Here is a 14685-nt window from a genome sequence, read left to right on the forward strand (position 1 = left end):
TACACAAACAAATCTTACCTTTAATTCACTATCGATAGAAGACCGACTGAAGAAAAAGAGAGAGAAAGCAACAAATAAAATTACCACAAATTACGAAACGAAACAAGTAAAACTGCGGAAACCAAACCAAGTCTCGATGCAATAAATTATTTTACCAATAATTAATTGAAATAATAACCAATCAACCAATTGAAATAATTAAATTCCAAATGAAAGAAAAATATTATTCAAATATCAAACAGGCCCGTATAAACGTGTATAAATGATGGTAAAAAAGTAAGAGTCAAGCAAACGCAAGGTAAAAATAAAAGTCTAAATTAAAATACATGCACAGAGGAGGCGAAGGCAACAAAAACACACGCTGAACCGCAACTGACTAACGGGAGACATTGGGCTGCTGCTGCTGCTGCTGCTGCCCGTTGTACTCACCTCCACCTGTGCTGCACGGTTATTATTATCGCTTTACTGAGTCAAGCACCACCACCTCAGTAGCCGTCTGTAAATAGGTAGGTACGGGAGTTGCTGCCGGGCGGTAGCGCGTCGTGAAACCTGCTGCAGTTCCGGTGGTGCATGTGCGGTTGCTCCGGGTTGTAGGTCGGTGGATGCAGCGGAATCAGGGGTCCCACGGCGGTCGGGTCAGGCCCTAGTGGCTGAGCCAGCAGAGCCTGCCGTTGCCGTTACGACCGTCTCAGTCGACCGGGGCTCACTATCTCCGGATCAAGATTTCTCCCACGTCAAAAATCGACAGTCAAAAATTGCCAATTAAGATTCTATAAAGCGGGATCCAGCAGAGACTTCACCAGCTGGGCAACCTCACCTGGCAACCTCAGCTGGCAACCTCAGCTAGCGGCCTCACCTGGCGGCCTCACCTGGCGGGGTAAGTGGGGCGACGTGAGGCAGCAGGGCTCTTGGCTACCAAAGGTAGAAAGGCGTTTTTCCCTTTGATGTGCTTTTCACGACCCAGAAACTCAGCCCAGAATCTCAATGACCGGGGTCAATTGTGTTATAAAGTGAAGCTACGAAGAGGGATAGCGGATTTCAGAGCATACGGCACGTCCAGGGACCGTGTCTGGCTCTCAAGGCTCACAAAACCAGTAGGGTTGGCGTCCCGAGCCGACTGACGCGGCCTGCTGCCCGTCGCCTGGGCCACCCGGGCAGGCCGCTATCGCTCCCAGAGTCTCAACCCCTCCTGCGCTGTACGGTTAATCTGCGACCAAAACAGCAAAGACCGTCGCTGACACTGGGCATCGCATGTGGGTTAGGACCGCATCTTCGCGCCCGCTAGGGTTCGCCATCCGGCCTCCGGTGCGTGGGAGGAGGGGGGGCTGCCTCCGGCGGCTGGGGCTCCGCCCCAGACCCTGGTTGCTCCTGCTTCGCAGGAGAATAGCGGGACCGGACACTCAACGACTCGAGCGCAGCGAGAGGAGCAGCCAGGGTCTGGGGCGGAGCCCCAGCCGCCGGAGGCATGTCCCCGTGAAAATGCAAGCGGGATGTGGAAGTGTTCACAAGTAACATTGTATTTATCTGTCGAAAAACAACAGTGAGCTATTCCCCTAAGAAGTTCGTTGGTACCCGGGTGTGGAGTGCTTTGCCTGTATTTCATGTGAAACTGCTGTCGTCTCATTAGATATCGACTGACTGGCTTAACGAAACAGTAGTATCGATTCTAGAGTGGTTCTCTGGAAAGTTTGATGTACAGCATTGGTCGTTTTGGCTTCAATTCTCCAGTCTGCCACTCACCTGGTGGCTATTCAAATTGATATAATAGCCTAAGCGCTATGCACGTCTTAGACATGCTTATATATATAATCCAAGCCATTTAAACCCTGTGGAGCAGGTAGGCATCTAGAATTATTGGTGCTGTTAAGCACAATATCATGATAGATGGTGTTTGTAGTAAGACAATTTACATTTGGGGTTAAAATATGATACAGCGTCATAGTCGAGGCTAGAATGGGCGATTTTCATAGGAAATATCCTTCTACTGACATTCAATGTTTGTTTATAATATGTAAATCTTATGACACCACCAGCACATAGCAAGTAATACATGAACTTGATACCACAATGGTAACAGACACAGCAGATGCGACAATCCTCAACCGGTGACATAGGTGCCTAAGCTTTAATTTATGGAATAGAATAGAATCCGAAGTTTTGATATCAAACCCAACAGTTGTAAAACAAAATCTTGAGACACCTGAACACAGGTAACAATGATGCAAAAAAAGAGCTGCCCCATGTCAAAATTTAGGACTGCCCCTAATTATTGGCTAGTAAATTATAATGCCAATAGCAATCTTACCATTTTCATTCATGGACTTGGCGACGAATCCAACGGCTATATGGTTCAATAAAATCAGTCGAAAATCAGTAGTTAGTTATTCTGGACCCAGCCCACCTATCCAAGACGAACTTAAAGGCACCAATATTCCAACAAGAATAAAACATCTATCATATGACACACAGAAAAGTGTCGTTAGTTATACAATCAGGTTGGTTAGTAATAATAATGATTCCATGACCTGGGCAGTTCACTGTATGGCCATTCATTTCCAACGAGCTAGACACCCATACCAAGGGCAGGAAATGCTAAGAGCATAGCCAGTTCATCTTCTAAGTCACTGGATCCGTTGAAATATTTGTCTGACTTTAACTTTGCGAGAAACAATTGAAATTATTGAAAAACGTTGAAAAACTAGTAAACTGTAGCCGGCCAAGAAAGTAGTCTCGACAGTATTTTTTGGAATTCATTTGTGTACTAATTGAATTTAATCGGCTTGAAATTATTAGTTAGGGTATTTATTCTACATGTTTTTTTGAATTGGCAAAAAGACATACCAGTGACATTGGCCCGATACCCTGGCCTAGCCATTCAATAAACCCACAACGTAGTTCTTCATTTCTTATACGAGTTTTAGAAGCTGGACTATTAACTTCCCTTTACCATTGATGTATTTGAATTCAATCTGTTATAAAATCTGTATCAAATGCTAAATTTTTGCCCACCTCGCTGACTTTCAACGATTCTATTAATTTCCTGCTCGCCAAAAATTAGCATTACCCGGCATTAATCTCGCGTTTGAAGAAAATGATATTTATCGTGAACTGGTATGGCAAAATGCATATTTCTCGAAAATAAGACGCAATTGGACGTCGTAGAGATTCTATTTTGTACGAAACATGTAATTCATGTCATAGGCAGGAATCACAAACAAATTTGATGAACTTAAGAATACTCCACTCCTAATCGTGAAGGTATTAAATGACCCATGACCAAGCTCCGTTCCATTTTCCGGGTAACCCTTATATTCACTCTTGGGAAAGAAGTGTAGAAAAACAGTAAACCTATTTTAAATTTTTCTTTCCTCGAGGAGTTAAACTATTGTATATAGAGCTGAAAAGTCGTCAATAATGGTTTGAAAACAAAGAAATAAATGAAACATAGAAATATTGGGAGGGAAGAAGAAAATGTATTTAGCACTTACCCGGCAGACCGAGACTGGCGACAAAAATGGTTTTTTGAATCTAAGATATGACAATCGGACGAGAAAGAAATTCCCGGTGCTTAGTACCCACAAGTCCATGCAATTTCACAATTGTTCTATTTCATGAAATCTTCACTGTTTTCCTTAGGATATGTTTTTCCAATTTATATGACTTACTATACCTATGAGCCGACTTGCGTTTTCTCTGCTGCATTTTCAGTGCAAATATCAGTCCACGAAATCGAAACTAAAAGAAACTCTCACTCTATATACGTGAAATACGGAATTATACCTTAAAAGACAAAAAGAACTGCTAACCCTCTCCCAAATAGATGACGACCACACCCCGCATGCCTCATGCAGGGCCCAGTAGTAAGTCCTTGTGTGGTGTGAATGCCTCCGGCGGCTGGGGCTCTGCCCCAGACCCTGCTGCTTCTCTCGCTACGCTTGAGGAGAGCATCTACGGCCCTAGCAATCTCCTGCGAAGCAGGAGCAACAGGGTCTGGGGCGGAGCCCCAGCCGCCGGAGGCAGCAGGTCTCAAATCTGATTTGGCTCTGCAGCAAAAAAAAGATTTTCAGCCGTGCTGAAAAATCTATGATATCCTGTGAAGGGGTTGATCTAGCAGGTTCTCTATTACAAACCCCCTGATCCTTCAACTATGGCTGCCTCTGCTCAGGACCTTATTGACGTATGTATCTGATCTCGTGATTCGTTGCATTGTTTTCTAGAATTGCATAACTAACGTTTATTTTAGCTTGTCGGTTTTCTTCACTCGGAACAACCTCCAGTGCGTCAACTAGCTTTGGAGAACATCGTTCCTATTGCTAATCTTCAACACTCATACCTTTTCAAGAATGATGACTTTAGAGCTATTAAGGACTTGAAAGTCCTTATTCATGACAAGACAGAGCGTACAGCTCAGTTATCATTGACCATTCTTGTCAATCTTTGTGATGACACGGCTATTCTTGATTTTATGGCTTCAGATGAAACTCTCGTCCGTTTTATTGTCGATTCTATCCTTATGCTGGATCAATATAATGGCGACCTGTTCTGCATTTTACTTGCTAATCTTTCCAAGAATGATCAAGTTACAAAACTGTTTGAATTCAAGAGACAGAAGAGATCAGCCGATTCCACTGATTCCAACAAAAAGACGCCATCTTCAGAGATAGTCACCCTGGAAAATGAGACTTTCAAGTCTGATAATGTTATGGATTGCCTCATGGACTGTTTTGTCAAGGGAAGTGAGCGCACTCTCAATAAAATGGCGGATTTCGACTATTTGGCCTTTTTCTTTGCCGATATTTCGAGATTCAGGGAGGGCAGAGAATACTTTGTCACTGAACAAGAATATGATGGAGTGGTGCCAATTACCAAATTATTGGTATTCACTGAGTCGGAGTCTAAGACTCGTCGTGCAGGTGTGGCTTCCACTATCAAGAATTCCTTATTCCAGGTTCAGGCCCACGAGAAACTTGTTACCGATCCCTCAATCAACTTGCTACCTTATATTTTGCTGCCTCTTGCCGGACCAGAAGATATTCCTGAAGACGAGCTCTTCAATCTCCCTGATGAGTTACAGCTCCTTCCTCCTGATAAGAAGCGTGATCCCGACCACCAAATCCTGTGTACCCATGTGGAGAGTCTGTTGCTGCTGTCAACGACAAGGCCCATGAGAGAGTACATGAGAGAAAAGAGTGTGTATCCTATCATTAGAGAACTGCATTTGGCTATTGATGACGAAGTCGTCCAAGATCCTTGTGAAAGATTGGTTCAAATGCTTATGAGAGATGAGGCACCTGAAGAAAAAATCACTGAAGAGGATGATGAAGATGGCGACGAGATTGTAGAGATTTTGTAGCCTAATCACCATGTATATTTATTTATTAGAATTAATAAACACATAGATTTATTTAGAAAGCAAAACTATTCTATTTCTATTTCTATCTCTATCTCTTCTATTAGCTGTTTTTCTTGCAGTGTCGGAGTGATGTCGGCCACTGTATATAGGCTGCGCGGTGGTCTAACTCCTCTCGATGCAAAGTAAAATGATGACGGTACCATGAGCAGTGACATAACAGCCAATGTTATCATCAGTACGCCCCATGAATATCGTTCGACAGTGTACCCTGCTTGTATGGGCCCCGCAAGAGAACCTAGCGAGTAGGCCATGTTGAATAAGCCGTATATTTGTCCATATCCCTTTCCTTTGCCGAACTGGCCTGGCGCTTTTGACTCTTCTTGGGAAACCGTGTCAGATAACTCGGATAATATAGGCGAAAATATCATCACCGATGTAATTCCATATAGAGCCAGCATGGTCACGAAAATGACTACATCATGAGCTGAATTGTTATTTGGCAATTGTAACAGCATCAGTGGAACTGTTGAGAAGAGGAACCCAAAAGTAAGAAAATATCTTGGGCCATGTCTATCGCATAAATAGCCTATCAGGGGTTCTAAAAAGGCTGGAATGGCCATTGGTAGAAACATGAGGCCCGATTGAAGACTATTGAACCCAAATAATTTCATAAGCCTAATCGTCATCGTCGCATCCAGTGCGGTTAACTGCCATGCCACTACCAACGACTGCATCAAGCTGTTGATGACTCTTGGATTTTTTAGCATTTTAGCAAATCTCAATGGACTTGCTGAATATTCTCGGCGAGGCTCCCCTCCAACTGGTTTGGCAGCAAGTATTTCTTTATCTTCCTTCATTCTCTGGGTACTTTTGGTTTCCTTCATGAGTAATCGAAGAAGTACATCTACCCCAAGTATTGCTAGTGACAACTGAAACACTGCTTCGTATCCAAACTTCTGATATACCACACCTCCAACCACCGGACCCAATATCGTTCCAATACTGACAGCCAGCGACGGAAAACTCACAATAAACGTCATCTGGCCTTGGGATGCTACATCCGCAACAATAGCTAGACCAACTGACCAGACTATAGATCCCGATATCCCCTGGATGAACCTCCCGAACACATAAACATAAGGAGAGTGCGTGGCAGAAATTAATATGGTTGCAGAAATCAACAAGAGAAGACCGAATACCATGGGCAACTTTCTAGCGCTGAGTCTGTCTGACAGAAACCCGAAAATTGGGGATGGGACTATCAGCCCGATTGAATACATTGCCAGTGACAGATCTATCCACCACTGGATATGATTATCAGCTACCCCCATCCTATCTTTGAGTGAAAACGGAATTATCGGCACAACAACGCTATACAGAAAAGTGTCAGTGAATGTCGAGAGAGAAACAGTCAGAATCGTGAATATCACCGACTCGCGGCATCTTGCGATGGTGCTCATGAACCGGCTGGGGCTCCTGAACATAGCACAGCTCATCTTATAATACAAAAAACCAAACCAATAAATAAACAAACAGAATAAACAGAAGAAAGTGCGTAGATTGACATGTACCAGATTATACCAGCTCGTTTTTGCGAGAAATTAAGCTTCATTTTAATTACACCCCCAACTCCTCGCTATAAGATTGGATTCTGATTAAAGTTTCATCTCTCGAGACTAGCTAAGCGGAGTTTGGCATCTCGGCGACACAGCCGCCAACTATCGAAGGCCAACAAGTGTTGATTGGGGGCTACTGCCTCCGGCGGCTGGGGCTCCGCCCCAGACCCCGTGGCTCCTGCTTCGCAGGAGATTGCTAGGGCAGTCGACGGCAGGGCGGGCGAAGGGGGTATCGTGATTTCACTATCCCAGGTACAAATGCTTATCACACTTGTGATTATTTTAGAGTCAGTGATACGAGGTGCAAGTGGTGTGATGTTAAAACTAATTTCCCATCGTTTCGCTATTTATTATATGGCCCCTGCATCAGGGGATCAACCGTGCATGCATCATGTATATATGTACATAATATCTTAAAGTGAAGCATGGCGCGTTGACATGTACACCAGCATCGAAATTAAGGTACTTTTAAAGCTTCTCTTTGCTTGGCTCGTATTGGAAGTTGTTTCCCAAAACCAAATTCTTAAAATGGTCAATGCCGACAGCGCTAGTATGGCACCAAGGTTTAGCAGCGTACTCGCTGTCAATGACATTGGCAAAACAGTTGAGCCAGTCGAGACGAGGGTACGCCTCGTTGATTTCGTAAACGGTCTGGGTATCAATGATACCAGTGTTTTTGCCAGCGTTATCAAGGATAGTAGTTAATTGAAGGAGAAATCCTAACTGAGTAATATTACCCACGGTTCCAAGATCTTGATGGCGGATGATTGCCTCACTGGCAGCCTCGGCATAGTCTTGATCATTCGTCTCCTTTAAGATTAGGTCCCTAGCAAGATATCCTCCATAGTACTCAAAAGACAGCTTGGTGGCTTTCAAATTAGCATCAGTGGTGCCAATATCGTGCAACAAACTGGTGGCCAAGTATACTTCTAGATCAAGGTCCCAGTCAGGGAATTGATCTTTAAGAATGGCTACTCCATAGAAATATACTCTCATAGAGTGGTTGAATGCAGGCAATGGCAAGTTTTTCTTAGCATACTCGATAATTGTTTTTGCGCTCTTGGAATCAGGCAAAGTCAAACTTTTGAAAGATTGTCGAGTAGGAGCATGGATGAACTCCTTCCCTTTCAGATGCGCTTGCACATCAATTGGAACTGCAACAAATCCGTATTTCGACATTTTTTATTATTGATTCACAAAAATCCAGATATTAATTCAACTCCACTGAAACGGATATGTAATTCACTTGCTGAACAAAATGAGTAAACGAATAGCTCGAAAACTCAATTACCAATTGTTGCTTACTGCTTACGGCTTACTGATTATGCTAAATTGCTTATTGCTAATTGCTTATTACTTCTGATTGCGTATTACCAATAGCCTATATCGATCGCTTAGCTGTCGGTAACTCAATTACTCAATAACCGAATACTTTGACTGATTGTTAGAATTAATTCGATTGATGTCCAAATCTACCAGCAACTCGCTTGTTTATATACTAATCTATCTCCGCTGGCCGATCAGCTTGTCCCCGCTGTGCACGGGTCTGGGCCATCACTCGTCTCTCTAATATTACAGATCTTTCTGACTAACCATGCAGTCCAGCAAGCGGCTAATCTTGGCTTGCTTGTGTGGTTTGCGTTAACTTTCCAAGCTTTGTCGGCTTTTACCCCGCGTTTATCCGTTCATCTCCGTCGTCATCAACGACTCGCCGCTTACAAGCCGGATTTCAAGGTTGTTCTATGCCGGCAATTGTCTTATTTCCGCTGTACCCTGCCTGCATATGCTCACCTCTCCTGCCGAATTGTGCCCGGATCATCCGTGCCTTTCTTGTTTCTCTCTCACAAACCAAGCTCCAGATTCCTCTTCACCAACCAATCCTCTCTTCTATAATTTTATCAACCCCTAACACTACACAAGCAGCCAATCGACACTGCCTGTCGGCAGTCGTCATCAGGCGATCTATTTGCTGCCCTGCATCGACCCTGCATTTTTCCGGGTTCTAATATGCAGGGGTCACTTGGTGACATCCGGGGATATTTCAGGGGTTGGGCTGTGCCTCCGGCGGCCGGGCTCCGCCCGGACCCGTGGCTCCTCTCGCTGCGCTCGAGTCGTTGCGTCGACGGTCCGGCAGCGTGGGGGTGACGGCTCTTGCTAGTGAGTACTATTGGCTGGTGAAAGTGAACGAAAATTGTCCAATGGGGCTGTAACTGGGCTGGTGAGCACTTAAAAACCATACCAGTTCAGGTGTTTACATCGTCGACCGGCTCAATTCTTCAGTGACTCGAGAGTAAGGGAGGTGGCTCACGGTCCAAGCAATCTCCTGCGAAGCAGGAGCCACGGGGTCTGGGGCGCAGCCCCAGCCGCCGGAGGCAGACCCTGGCCCTCGAGTCGTTCAGTCGGGTCACGAAGTGTTCGAGGTCGGTCAGAAACTGGAGGACTCGAGCTGCAGGTACAGGGTCGGATTATCTCCTGAGCGTGCATGGAGGGGCCGGAAGAATGGCGGCAGTCGGCTCGGACTCGCCCGTCGGTGTTTTTTGGCTGTCACGAACCGGTGGCTTGGGATATCGTACAATGCCTATTGTTTGAACAGGCTGTGTGCTTCAACGAATGGGTTATCGAGCAAAGCACATGCGATGCCATTAGCAAATATTTATATAACTAATTTATTAGTGTGAACAGAAATTCTAGAGAAAAAAGATAAAAAAATAATAATTAGATAAATATTAATAATTAAAGTAAAGAGAAGCTAAATTTGACAAAGATTTTTACAATTTTAGCGTGCTTTTGAATTGCTCCCTCAATTTTATTTTCGGTTCGGAGAGAATCGTAGTATTTCGATTGTACTCTTTCAACAACGTAAATTAAGCTTTTTGTCATCAAACTCATTTTTTCCGGATATCGTGGAGGGGTTTCCCTTTTCAAGCGATTCGATTCCCCGAACTTTGTCTCATTTTTGTACGACCCCGCAGAGGCAGCACCCCCGCCGGGACGTGCTAGCCCGACCCCTCAGTCTTTCGTCTTCCCAGTTTTCACTCACATTTTCCTTTCCCAGAAATCCAAACACTTTATTCAATATCCGGCAGTGGTGCCCCCACTCGAATCACCCCACCAGGTTACCCCGCCGTTCTCTGAGACCAGCCATCAGTCCAAGGTCGTAGTAGCGTCTGTAGCGGTCGAATGAGGGGGAGGAGGGTCTGGTTTAGGTTGCATTCTCCCTGAGATCTGAGACGCCGCCAGCAGGAGCCACTGACGGGTCATTTAACCCGCACGCTGGCTGGCGCAAGATATGTGAGTGACCAGTTTAAACAGCAGACCATGCAGCGGCGTGTGCAGCAGATCTGCCCGAACTAGACTGCCAGAGAAACCCCTCTGTCAATCGCGCTCTCCTCCTTGCCCTTGACGAACCGCCTCTTCTCCAACCACCGCAACTGACGAGGGGGTGGTTGGGGTCTGCCTCCGGCGGCCGGGCTCTGCCCGGACCCGTTGCTCCTCTCGCTTCGCTCGAGTCGGTTTCTCCACGGTCCCAGCAACCGACTCGAGCGCAGCGAGAGGAGCAACCAGGGTCTGGGGCGGAGCCCCAGCCGCCGGAGGCAGGCCCCCTCTTCCCGTGAGAGAGCGAACCGCGGGGGTTGCATCGAAAAAACGCAAGGTAGCCAAAACGCAACCCACCAAGCATCTCTGGCCAACCTGCATATGTTGTGGTTTTTCCCGTTTGCCCACAGGTCACATTACAAGAGCTGTGCGTGTTGAGCAGCAGCAGCAGCAGAAGCAGAAGAAGCTATTTATATATATAATCACTGCGTAAGCCACGCACCACCCCACCAGCCGTCAACGTCAGTGTTTTATTGATTCACCCCGCCAATTGCAGTGGAAGCTCAAGAGAACTACAACTATCTACTAAAGTAAGTGGGTTTATGAGGACGGGGACTGCCTCCGGCGGCTGGGGCTCCGCCCCAGACCCTGGTTGCTCCTCTCGCTGCGCTCGAGTCGGTTGCTAAGACCGTGGAGCAATCGACTCGAGCGAAGCGAGAGGAGCTACGGGTCCGGGCAGAGCCCGGCCGCCGGAGGCACTGGTCTCCCCGGTGGAGTTTTTTGGTTGATTTGGTGAGCGGGAATTGGAAATGGGGTCGTGAATGGAGTGGGGTGATCGAGTGTTTCTTGTAGCTGATCTCAATTCGCAAGTTGGAGTATGGGATCTTTTAGCTTGGAATTTGGCGATGTCGAGCGTGATTTGCGTGTGGTTATATGCTCGTTGGGCCAGACAACTTTGATTTGAATTTTGAGACTGAGATTGCGATGGCTTTGTTGATTCAGAGCCATCTACCATGTGAACACCCTCGGATGGTGATTCGCTATTGGGTCTGGTGTGTGGAAATTCGAACTTCGACAACTCAATTTTGACATTTGAATTTGAAATATGTCTTTGAAGAGAAGTTTTTTACTCAATTTTGATCAAAAAATGATGACTGCGGTTTAAATTGTGTTGCAAGAACCATGGTTTAGAGACTCTACACACGAGTCCAACCAGCCAATCGTGAACTTGACTGTGAATTGAATATGACCTCAGTATGACCTCAGCATGAACTGAGTATGAACTGAGTATGAATTGACTATGAAGTGAGCTACAGGGACTGTTGCTAAATCGACAATCATGAACCTTGTCAGTATTGGCGTGCTTTTCATGTGTCCAGCTGTTATTTTCAGTAACTTTACCATTGTCTCTATCAGTGTATCAGAATATCTGCCTATGACTCTACATATGAATCCACCAGTGACTCCTGTGTCTGTCCCTCTGTCTCTACTAGTAGATCTGTCACATTCTGTGTTTTAATTCTGGTGAGCTTCACTATAGAGTCTAAGATACGGAAAGCAATGATTCTATTAGGATCTTCCTGATTATACTACCAAGAGTTTTTAACAGTATACACCAGTATTATTCCTCTAGTGACTCTATAAGCATCCTCAGAATGATTCATACAACTGGCTCTGTAAGTCTCCTTTTGGGTTTCTCCGTGGGTCTCTCTATAAGTGACTTCACAGGTTCCTGGATCAATGGTTGTTTGTAGAATACTGCTCAGTATCGCTATTGAATCGTAACTGGTAGTTCTACTGGCTTCTTTCTACTAAGTCTCATATCTGTATCGATTCTACGGCTCTATGAGAGTATATTGTCCAGTCTATTCTATTCGGACTGTCTTGGTATATGGGCACACACCTTTTGTGAGCCTTGCCGATGCCAAAGACACTATTGGATTGTTTCCATTAGTGCATGTGTTTCACAGAAGCTGAAGTGCTGAGTTTTCCATTATTTGTGAGACTTGTCTCTAGAGTCTCTGTTAGATGACTCTGACTACTGACAAGATATGGAAGCTGCAATAGTGGTCGAGGTACTGCTCTAATCACGCGCTACCACTCTGCGATTCTCTGCTATTCCAAACAAAAGCCCTAATTCACGATACCCCAAAACGCCTTTTCCCCGCGCCGCTCGCGAAGCGAGCACAACGGGGTCTGGGGCAGCGCCCCAGCCGCCGGAGGCAGAACCCCCCCACCCCTTAGCAACCCGAACTAACAGAAAACAGAATGTCTCAAGCCTCGCCTAAGAAGCATCTCAAGAGCCAGTCGGCTTTTGCATTTGATGCCAGTGCCACGACTGTTGCTGCCAGTCAGATGCGTAATGCTTTGAACAGATTGGCCGACTCTGTTGAGGACGAGAGCCAGAAGCACAAGTTTGAGGGCGAAATGGACAGCTTTTTCGCTCTTTTCCGCCGTTACTTGCTTGATTCCGCTCGTGGAAACACTTTGGAGTGGGATCGTATCCAGCCTCCTCAGGCCGACCAGGTCATTGACTATGGTTCTCTCCCTGCTAATGAGGACGGTACTAAGTACTTGAACAAATTGGCTGTTTTGAAGCTCAATGGTGGTCTCGGTACTTCAATGGGTTGTGTTGGACCCAAGTCGATTATCGAAGTCAGAGATGGCAAGTCTTTCTTAGACCTGTCGGTTCGTCAAATTGAACACTTGAACCGTCAATATGATGCCGATGTGCCTTTTATTCTCATGAACTCATTCAACACTGATGAGGACACCTCGACTATTATCAAGAAATACCAGGGTCACAAGATCAATATCAAGACTTTTAACCAGTCTCGATTCCCCCGTGTTTTCAAGGACTCGTTGTTGCCAGTCCCCAAGTCTTATGAAGACAGAATCGATTCGTGGTATCCTCCTGGTCACGGTGATCTTTTCGAGAGTATCGCTGCTTCTGGCGTTCTTGACCAGTTGATTGCTGAGGGTAAAGAGATTCTTTTTGTTTCCAACGGTGATAACTTGGGTGCTGTTGTCGATTTCCCTATCTTGAAGCATATGGTTGAGAACGACTCGGAGTATATTATGGAATTGACCGACAAGACCCGTGCCGATGTCAAGGGTGGTACTATCATTGATTACGATGGCAGCGTGCGTCTTTTGGAAATCGCCCAAGTTCCTAAAGAACATGTTGAGGATTTCAAGTCTATCAAGAAATTCAAGTACTTCAACACCAACAACTTGTGGATCAACCTCAAGGCTATTAAGCGTGTTGTTGAGAAGAACGAACTCGCCATGGAGATCATCCCTAACTCCAAGACCATTGCTATTGGTAACAGTGATTTCCAAGTTCTTCAATTAGAGACCGCAGTTGGTGCTGCTATCCGTCACTTCAAGGGTGCTCACGGTGTTAATGTTCCTCGTCGTCGTTTCTTGCCTGTTAAGACTTCATCTGATTTGATGCTCGTCAAGTCCGATTTGTACTCTCTTACTCAGGGCCGTTTGGAGATCTCGCCATTGCGTTACGGTGGTGCTCCTCTGATCAAGCTAGGCCCTCACTTCAAGAAGGTCTCTGATTTCCAAGCCCGTATCCCTCACATCCCACAGATTGTCGAGCTCGATCATCTCACCATCACCGGCAACGTCACTCTCGGCAAGGGCGTCACCCTGAAGGGTACTGTGATCATCGTGTGCGAAGAGGGCAAAAAGATCGATATCCCCAAGGGCAGCGTGCTCGAAAACGTTGTCATCACCGGAAACCTCTCCATCCTCGAACACTAGTGTGTGTTCTTTTGTATTAAAATATTTACATGTGCCATTTGTCTGTGGGTGTTAGGGCCTGCCTCCGGCGGCTGGGGCTCTGCCCCAGACCCCGTGGCTCGCTTCGCTCGTTGCTAGTGGTTGGTGGGCCGTGTTGGTTGTCTGGTGGAGTTGTTTGGGAAAAAACTAAAGAAGAATTGGGCCACTCTCTTGGGCCGGACTGCCTCCGGCGGCTGGGGCTCTGCCCCAGACCCCGTGGCTCGCTTCGCTCGTTGCTGGGGGTTTATGTTCCGTGTTGGTCGTCTGGTGGGGTTATATGGGGAAAAAATAAAAAAGAAACTGCCGTTGCCAGGAATCGAGCCTGGGTTTCTTCGGCCACAACGAAGTGTACTAACCACTATACTACAACGGCTTTTTTATATCCGGAAAATTGCGCAGATCTATGTAAGTTAACTTTCATTAGTTAAAGCCATACCCAAACCCTTATTTTTCTCCCCTGATGTACCCTTTCTGGGGTGATTAAGCGACCGGCAGGACGTCGATCACAAGAGGATCAAGACTGGTCTTGAATATCTTACTGTTACAGTTCATATGTTGACAGTGGTAAACGTTTAAATGAATTCTTTGGCTGTGTGAATATTTGGGGAA

At 45.8% G+C, this 14685-nt stretch overlaps 4 protein-coding genes and 1 non-coding gene across 5 annotated transcripts; 2 read left to right on the plus strand and 3 right to left on the minus strand.

Moving 5' to 3' along the window:
• Positions 1 to 4513: 4513 nt before the first annotated feature.
• HGH1 (Hgh1p) lies at positions 4514 to 5353 on the plus strand (the record flags this gene model as incomplete). Its single annotated transcript, XM_018877980.1, has 1 exon — positions 4514 to 5353. The coding sequence occupies one exon, from the start codon at positions 4514 to 4516 to the stop codon at positions 5351 to 5353; it is 840 nt and encodes a 279-aa protein (XP_018735330.1).
• Positions 5354 to 5418: 65 nt separating this feature from the next.
• On the minus strand, positions 5419 to 6393 carry AWJ20_1130 (membrane transporter; the record flags this gene model as incomplete). Its single annotated transcript, XM_018877982.1, has 1 exon — positions 5419 to 6393. One exon carries the CDS (start codon positions 6391 to 6393, stop codon positions 5419 to 5421), a length of 975 nt encoding a protein of 324 aa, XP_018735331.1.
• A 1044-nt stretch (positions 6394 to 7437) lies between these two features.
• DDI2 (Ddi2p) lies at positions 7438 to 8148 on the minus strand (the record flags this gene model as incomplete). The annotated part of the gene is made up of 1 exon (XM_018877983.1): positions 7438 to 8148. One exon carries the CDS (start codon positions 8146 to 8148, stop codon positions 7438 to 7440), a length of 711 nt encoding a protein of 236 aa, XP_018735332.1.
• Positions 8149 to 12552: 4404 nt separating this feature from the next.
• Positions 12553 to 14058, plus strand: UGP1 (UTP glucose-1-phosphate uridylyltransferase; the record flags this gene model as incomplete). Its single annotated transcript, XM_018877984.1, has 1 exon — positions 12553 to 14058. One exon carries the CDS (start codon positions 12553 to 12555, stop codon positions 14056 to 14058), a length of 1506 nt encoding a protein of 501 aa, XP_018735333.1.
• Positions 14059 to 14377: 319 nt separating this feature from the next.
• Positions 14378 to 14449, minus strand: AWJ20_1133 (the record flags this gene model as incomplete). The annotated part of the gene is made up of 1 exon: positions 14378 to 14449. It is a non-coding gene; the product is annotated as a tRNA-His (tRNA).
• Between the last annotated feature and the right edge of the window lie 236 nt (positions 14450 to 14685).

This window comes from Sugiyamaella lignohabitans, chromosome A (assembly GCF_001640025.1).
Source record: "Sugiyamaella lignohabitans strain CBS 10342 chromosome A, complete sequence".
In the NCBI taxonomy this organism is placed as follows: domain Eukaryota; kingdom Fungi; phylum Ascomycota; class Dipodascomycetes; order Dipodascales; family Trichomonascaceae; genus Sugiyamaella; species Sugiyamaella lignohabitans.